The sequence below is a fragment of the Asterias amurensis genome, chromosome 12, assembly GCF_032118995.1.
Source record: "Asterias amurensis chromosome 12, ASM3211899v1".
NCBI classification, from domain to species: Eukaryota; Metazoa; Echinodermata; class Asteroidea; order Forcipulatida; family Asteriidae; genus Asterias; species Asterias amurensis.
This window is the reverse complement of record NC_092659.1, coordinates 3883118-3891771: the sequence shown is the minus strand read 5'-3', so window position 1 is coordinate 3891771 and position 8654 is coordinate 3883118. Positions and strand designations below refer to the sequence as shown.

Here is an 8654-nt window from a genome sequence, read left to right as displayed (position 1 = left end):
GACGCTGTTGCCAGGGCAACCACGAGTTGGTTGATTACATCAGTGCCGAGAACAGTTGTCACGGCGTAATTGCCCTTTTGCTTGCAGAGTTACGGATGTCAATAATATGCGGAAGCAATACCGGCATTGCTTTGACTTGATCGATCGTGAAGACCCGTTTTGTTGTTTGTTTATTTGTTTTAAAAAAGAAGAGAACTACATATTGATATCAAAATTACCTGTCTATCGACAGAGCTCGGTGTCGTGTAAATATTGTTGTAAATTTACCTTGAATAAAGAGGAAAAACATCCTTTATACTCTGATAAAGGAGGTAAACGTCTTACTACAATATAAATATTAGCTTAGACAAATTCTCTCAGCAGGCCCGTAAACAGAGGGGAGGGGAGTTGGACGACCCCCCCCCCCCCCGAAAAAGTAAAAGTCCAACCAAAAGTTTGAAACAAATTTTGCGCAAAAAGTTATGCGCAAAAATGGATCGATACTTGATTTTAGCCTTCTTAGTGTTTCAAGTCCCGTCATTGTGCTGACTTAACAACTTGTACGTAGTTAAAGGAACACGTTGCCTTGGATCGGACGAGTTGGTCTATAAAAAAGCGTTTGTAACCGTTTGTTATAAAATGCATATGTTTAGAAAGACAATTTAAAAGTAGAATACAATGATCCACACAAGTTTGCCTCGAAATTGCGTGGTTTTCCTTTTACCTCGTCGACTAACACGATCGGCCATTTATGGGAGTCAAAAAATTGAAAAAAGGAAAACCGTGCGATTTCGAGCCATGTTTGTGTGGATCATTGTATTCTACTTTTACAGCATCTTTCTACCCATATGCATATTATAACAAACGCTTTTCAAAGACCAACTCGACCGATCCAAGGCAACGTGTTCCTTTAAGGATCCGGTTTATGAGGCTACTGTTTTTTGAGTTTTTTTTTATCTTTACTGAAAGAGCACTTTGTGAATGGGGTAGACTCGGTTGAAAAAAGGGCAGCACGTAAAAGTTGGCGTCTGTATGACACATGCTGCATTGAAAGTTATGTCATCATTATCAAAGACCAGTATTCTCACTTGGTGTATCCCCAAAGTCATGCAATAATAACTATAGTGAAAGTTTGGACTCAATTGGTCATCGAAGTTGCAAGAGAATAAAATGGAAAAGCACCATTGTTGCACAAATTTGTTTGTTTCAGATGCATACAATAAAAAGGGCTTCTGCTTGACGTAATGTGAGTGAGAAATTACCTCCCTTTTAAAAAGTACGTTACTTCAGAGGGAGCCGTTTCTCACAATGTTATTATACTACCAACAGCTCTTTTGCTCGTTAGAATACCAAGTATAAGTTTATATTCTTTTATTTTAGGTCATTATCTACCAGTGCCTTTAGGAATCATTGCTACTAATGCTTAACGTACCATCAATTTATAAAAGACAATATTATCCCTGCTCTTAATGACTTAAAGTCTTAACATAAAGTTGGGTAGTTTTAGGTTTGTTTGTTTGTTTTATTGCCAAATTACATGGGCTGAAGCGAAGTTTCCAGTAATGCACTGTCGTGGTCATTATTGCAAAATAGAAAAATATGTATATATCAACATGAAAATAAAAATGAAAAAAATACGTTGCTTGACAGGAGTAAAAAGGAATGGTTAGGGTCAGGGAAACATGTTTCTGTCTGAATACCGAGTGCCCCCCCCCCCAAGAAAAAAAAAAGAGAAACAAAAAATAAACAAAAAACATGCCGAGGTTCCCCTAATCGGCGTTGTATCTGAAGCCATGCCTAGTTGTACTTTAAATTTGGCAGGGGTCTTGTTGTACAAATCTTTCGTGGATAGTTTTATCCTTGTGTAAATGTCCCCTCTTGCCTTTATGTATTTTTAGGGTTTTAGGAAACATACGCCTTTTGGCGACAGTAATTTTTTTAACTTTTATGCTCTCCTGGGCACCCCACTGTTGTTTTACTTTGTTTTCTTAAATATTTTTAATGTATGTATATGTGCTTGTAAATGTGATTGCCCGAATAAATATTATTATTATTATTATTATTATTATTATTATTATTATAATGTCTAAAATAAAATATATAAAAAAATAAAAATAAAAATACACACATGAATACGGACACTAACAAATCATCCCCAAGCTGAAAAGTCACAGGCAGATTACCGCAGTGCTCACTAAATTTTGTGGTAACCGACAAAATATTTCCGTGTCGCTTAAAGGCACTGCACACCTTCGGTAATTGTCATAGACCAGTCTATCTCAATATATGCACAAAATATCAAACCTGTGACAATTTTAACTCAAATGGTCGTCGAAGTTGCGAGATAATAATGGATGATAAAAACAAGAAGTTGTGTGCGTCCAGATGCTTGAATTCGAAACCTCAAAATCAAATTCTGACGTCTCGAAATCAAATTCAAATGTTTGAGTGGAAAATAACTTCTTTCTCGAAAACTACGTTAGTTCAGAGGGAGCCGTTTCCCACAATGTTTTATACTACCAACCTCTCTCCTTTGATTGCTAAGGTTTTTATGCTAACAATTTTATTATTTTGAGCAATTACCAATAGTATATACAGTGCATTTAATGGTGTTCGTTGAATGCTGGATGTACTCATTCAGCTGCTGTGACGTAGGACCCAAAACCTTTGTCCCTTTAATTAGGTAGAGCAGGCGGACATGCATTACGCCTCCAGACTTTATTGCCTCCTCTTCGTTTCTTAACAGAGTCAGCAACATTTATTGTTATGCACCAACCATTAATAACTGCCTAGCTACCATAAAACGATAAAGGATGCAGTAACTGGGGGTCGTTACATCTCGGAATGATTAGTCGGCGTTAACCATAGTCTTTGACTGTTACAGCCCTGGAATTTCATCTCTAAAAGGGCAAGGCCATTTTGATTTTGCAAAAGGCACTAATTTGTATTTGAAAATCATAAAGTCTCATTGGAAACTTTTGAAAGGGTACATACGAAGGTCATTGACCCCATGGCTGTCCGTGTGTTATTCCAGACATGTGGTTTATGCAATTCCGATGCCATATACACGCATTAAGTCTATGTTTGTCATAGACCTATGTACTATGTTTGTCACAAACTTAGCGTAAATAGCCTTAGTGACGTCGAAACTGACTTAAAGAATATGCAGTTGACCCGGTCATGCTAGCAAGGAATGCTTATTCCGAGATCTTTTTTAATTTTTATATAAACTTACAGCTTGCTATAGATTATGTATAATATATTCAGCTAACAATATTCGGCTTTTATTTTAATTTTAGACAGACTTTTTGCAATATTGTCAGCATGTTGAATATAGCTATAAGAATATTTACAATACTTGTTTTTTATTTATTTGTTTGCTTTTTGATTTGTTTCTCTGGTGCTTAGGATACCATCATCAAAAACAGACTGAAATCACTAAGTCAAGTAAAAAGAAAAAAAGAAAAAAAAAAAAAAAAATCATCTTTTCAATTGCCTCCTTTTAAAATCTTGAACTTAGTTTCAGCCTTTTCTGTTATCCATGACTCGCTTTTGATAGGTCATAAATTTCCTTGACCAATTCACATTAATTTTGTTAAACACTTTCCCCTTTTCAGCCGTCCAACAGGTTCCCAATTTCATAAAGCCTGTAATTCATAACAACTTGCTACGCACCGGAGAAATCTTGCTTAACAGAGACCGGTTACTAGCCAAATTCCATAATTCCATGCAAAATAATATTGACTATATTGACTAGTTTATTCAACTGAACTCGCTTTTCCAACAGTCAATCATGCCCTCATTAAGAGTGTAATCAGCCATTTTGAGATAGTTTGGTGGACACAGTACTATAACACTTATATCAGGTTTAGATAAATTGTTTTGACTATGTAACAATCAAACCAAACAGTGTACTTTAAGTGTGCATAATGTCTATATAAAAAAAGGCCAATGTAATCTATGTGGTTGAAATGGTCTTGCGTTTTCGAACCGCGGCTTCGGTGATCGCCGGCAGGGAGGGGCCTTTCCTACCTCTTCCCTTAGCCTTGGGGTTAGACTCAACCCCATCCCGTATCGCGTTGATCTGGTCATAGCTCTTATCACGGGGTGCGTTGGGGAATATAGTCCGGCCAGATTTGGTCTTGTACTTTTGGAGGTCTCCCTTGTTCCTCTTGGACTGGTTGCGGCGGGCTGGGGGTGGGGTCTGCTGAAGCTGAGCTAGCCCGGTCCGGGGGATCACCGCCCAGTTGGAATTCTTAGGGGGAAGTTTGGCTTTTAGGTCTTGATCAGCCTGGTCTGATCGATTGGTCTTTGAGGGAGGCGGCGTTTGAAGTTTTGGCGGGCTTTCTGGCTTGGGAGTTGGCGGTTTGGGTGTTTCTGGTTTTGGGGTGGGCGGTTTTGGCGTTGGAGGTTTTGGGGTTGGCGGTTTTGGCGTTGCGGGTTTAGGGGTTGCAGGTTTGGGTGTCTGTGGTTTCGGTGTTGGTGGCTTTGGAGTCGGGGGTTTTGGCGATTTTGGTTTCACTGCGGGGTCACTTGGTTTTTCAGTCTTTACGGTTTTAGCTTTTTGTGCTGCGCGTAGCAGAGCGGCTCTTTTTAGCGCTTCCTCGAAAGCGTTGACAGCGACGACGGTATTCCCTGCCGTCTTCCATCGTTGTTTCGACCGCAGAGAGTCTGCTACATGATCTTTGGTATCCCTGTTTGGTTCACTGGAGATTTTCAGCGATTTGGTTTCTTCGTTTTCGGGTTCATGTTTCTCCTGTTGAGTATTTGGTTCTGAACTGTCTTGGCCATAAGGTGAAGAAGGTATGCCTTGCGCGTTTTGTCGATACTCCTCAAACCGGTCATGTTTTTCTTTCGTTGTCGGCATCTCGCGGCATTCACGGGGGAGGTACTTTCTTAAAAACAACGGGATATTAGTGTGATCCGCGTGGCCTTTCTTCACAAGCAGTTCACAAATCTCGGCGTTCTGTTGTTTGGCGGCGAGGAGTAGCGGGTTATCGTTGTCGACGTTTTTCCTGGCGACGTCGATCCGCACGTTGTCGTTGAACTTCCACGTGAGGAGCGTCCCCACGGCGTCGGCGTTGTCGCCCTGCACGGCGTGCATCAGCGCCGTGTCGCCGCTGTCGTCCTGGACGTTCGGGTCGACGTCGCGGGAGTCCAAGATCATCTTCATGACCGGTATAGTCAACGGGCCTTCCTTGCATAAGATCATCAACGCCGTCCGGCCGCGGTTGTCCGTCAGGTTGACGTCGGCACCTCTCCTAAGGAGTATCTTAACCAACGCCGTTCGCTCGTCGTAACCACCGACGATGCAGGCACGCATGAGCGGCGTCCGTTTGAACACGTCCTGGACGTTGACGTCGACTCCCTCGCCGTCCACGAGCTGCTTAGCGCCCTGGATGTCCTCGCTGTTGATTGCATTGAAGAGGCTTCGTTCCTTGGAGGATAGGATGCGGATGACGTGATTCGCCTTGCCACCCGCCATTTTAGGTTTTGTTTTGGTGCCGGTAATCAATCAAACAAGCACAACACGTTCAAACCTAAAACCAATCAAAGTTTTTAAAAGTAGATGTACAATAAACATGTTGGAAAATATAGACATAAAGAAAACTTAATTTTGGGAAACATTAGCAATGGGCTACATTGTTATAAAATATAGACCATTCCATGTCAATTGTAAGCCATACATGCAAAGTAAAGAAAAATATGTTATTTGTGCGCATCATAAAAAAAATACAGAAATATGACTTCCATTGGTATCAAATTACATACAGTAAAAACTACTTAGGCTCGTTTGAATACATACAAACCTCTTCTCTTTTATAGCTATCGGTCGGTAAAGCGCCGGCTCGTTAAAGACACAGGACAATATTGGTAATAATCAAAATAATTTTAGCATAGAAATTTACTTGGTAACGAGCAATGGAGAGCTGTTGATAGTAATAAACATTGTGGGAAACGGTTCCCTCTGAAGTAACGTAGTTTTTGAGAAAGAGGGGGTATATAATGTCTCATTAAAATATTTGAGGTCTCGAATTCATGCATCAGAAATCACACAACTTGTGCGACAGGGGTGTTGAAATTTGAGTTCAATTGGTCGTCGAAGTTGCGAGAGAACAATCAAAGATGAGACCTCAAAAAAAACCAAAAAAAAAACCTAAATCTTTAATGAGAAATTACTTCTTTCGCTAACACCTCGTAACTTCAGATTAAACCGTTTCTTACAATGTTTCATTATAATAATCAACAGTTCTCAATCGCTCATTACCAAGTAAGTTGTTATGCTAAGTATTTAAGTTAGTAATTACCCAATAGTGGCCAGTGCCTTTAACGACAATTCTTTCTACCATGCACATGAACAGACAGACTTCAAATTACTGGCTGCCTCTTCTGATGGATAAGAACGACCATCATGGACCCCAGCACTCGGTCACAATGTAGTTGTAATTAACGGTAGGCGAGTTCTAATGATTTTTTTGTGTGCAATAAATATCGCAGGCGACTCCTGTGGTTATTCAATGGCGACTGTTCGATCGAAGTTTTTTTTTTTTTTCCTTCTCTATTTTGTTTATTAGGTTTCAATACGTATACTTCGTGCTTTGGTTACATTATGCTCGAGGTCAGACAAATTAATTGTGGTAAAATAACGAGCACTGTAGATTTTGCTATTATGCAGGTGTTCCAATGGAGGTGATTTTTTTATATTTTACTATATATTTTATAGTACTATCGGGGGAAATAATAAAAATTCCCACAAGAGTTTCTCCAAACAAAAAGTAAATTACTAAAGAAAGGATGTGAAGAAAATGAACAGTTAGAAGAGAATGATAAAATTGCAAAACCAGCGTTTGACAAAAAAAAAAAAAATAATAATAATAAACAATAAAAAATTATACAGCTTGTTTGGATGGTTTGTCGATTGTGGAATAATACCAAAGGCTTTGACTTTCTTTTCACAAAAAGGATGTGTTTTGTTTCTATTTTCATTGTTCTGCCTTCGCACGCATAGTATATGGAAGTGACCTGCGCCATTGTGTTTCACTGGGAAGGAAGTTCGGTATTCACTTTTTAAATTAATGAAAACTTACTTTCAATAAAAGCCGTGTCGATGATATTAACGCATTTTTGTTTAATCATTTCTAAGGTTTACATTTTCCTGCATTTTGTAACAGTTCGTCAATTTCAAATTAATGTTCCACTTTAAAATTTTCATTATGGTCTGAAAATTGCTCTCGAAACAGAAATTTTAAGCAACAGATTGTTGTTTTACCATTTCTCCTCAAAACCGTGAAAAACAACAATCGAACGATTCCAAATACTACATAAATGTTCTGCCTTTAATCTAATCAACCACAGAATGTGGTTTTTATTCGTAGCTCATTTTAGTTATTTTTTTTTATTAAACTTATTTTGGTCGAAATTATAAACAAAATTACAAATGTTTCTCAAGAAAAACAAAAACAAAAATTCCCTGTGCCATTAATTGTGTGGTTGTCTTTTGATGTACATTTTCGCTTAGCTGGTTATATTTTTTTCGCATTATTTTCTACTCAAGTAGCTTTATGAAATTGGGCCATGGTTGCATGTCATAGTCACTTACCTTCATAACACCGCATGTTGTCTACGTGTTGACAAACACATCAACCAGTTTCCATCAGTAAATTGCAATCATCTTGTTCCGCAACTGCCGTCAAGTTAAGAGTGCTTTCGGTAATTAAAGCATAATCACATTGTACATGATTTGAAACCAACGGTTCTTTTCAGAACCACCCGAACTCATTGAGAGATTATTTTACTTGGTGTCATCGCAAACGTTACTACAATGTGCGAGTTAAGATTGCCAGTTACTTATTCGTTCACAGATGAGTCTTGTAAAATGTGTTACCACCGTCAGTTGACAGGGATGTGACTCTGATCAAAATAGGTATCACAGTTTTAAAAAACCGTCTGAGGCGTACACACTTATTACATTGACATCGGTGGAACTGTTTCCTAATTGTGCCGTAATGTGGTGTCACGGACAATTACATCACTAGACGGGCACCGTGCCTCACATTGGTCATGAAACTCGTATACCACAATCATAGCAGTTGCTGTCACCGGAGTTAGGGTACCAGGTATGTGACAGCTGGTGGTAGCGAAATGACTGCTTGAAACAAATGAAAACTGGTCAGCAGTTGTAGTCGCTGTGATGTTAAATTTGTGCGGTTTATTTTTACGACAGTCTCCCTAATCGAAAATAAATGGAAATTTTCAAGGCATTTGCAAACTCTCTCAAAAAGAGCGAAATTACTTCTTGAAAACAATAAATCAAGTGTATAGTCGTTTTGTGATTTAAATTATCATTATGCATTTACTATGCATTTATGCATTTATGCATTTATGCATGTATGCAATTATGCATTATCATAATATGATAACGCATATTATGCGTTTAAGCATAATGTTTTTGAATGCCATGTGTTCGTGACAAGTCATGTGCTTGTTAGATAAGAAATGAAAACGGTCCTTTGTGTTACCCTTGCTCCTAATTAAAAAGAAATTAAAAGTTTTCAAATCTGCATTGTTTCTACTAGTTGGCGTGGCGTCACCACTTGGGGCTTATTTCATGCTCACGTATGACGTCTGCGCGCACGTCCGTAACGTAAATGAATGGTAACTTCACGTATGCTAAA

The 8654-nt window shown here is 38.8% G+C and overlaps 1 protein-coding gene across 1 annotated transcript; it reads right to left on the bottom strand.

The window, feature by feature from the left end:
* Positions 1-2596: 2596 nt before the first annotated feature.
* Positions 2597-8045, bottom strand: LOC139945176 (uncharacterized). Its single transcript, XM_071942463.1, has 2 exons — positions 7580-8045; positions 2597-5519 (listed from the first exon to the last, which is right to left on the bottom strand). The coding sequence occupies exon 2, from the start codon at positions 5462-5464 to the stop codon at positions 3938-3940; it is 1527 nt and encodes a 508-aa protein (XP_071798564.1). The 5' UTR covers positions 5465-5519; positions 7580-8045; the 3' UTR covers positions 2597-3937.
* Between the last annotated feature and the right edge of the window lie 609 nt (positions 8046-8654).

Excerpts from the sequence above, each read along its gene's own strand:
- LOC139945176 (XM_071942463.1), bottom strand. The coding sequence starts at position 5,464 with ATGGCGGGTGGCAAGGCGAATCACGTCATCCGCATCCTATCCTCCAAG.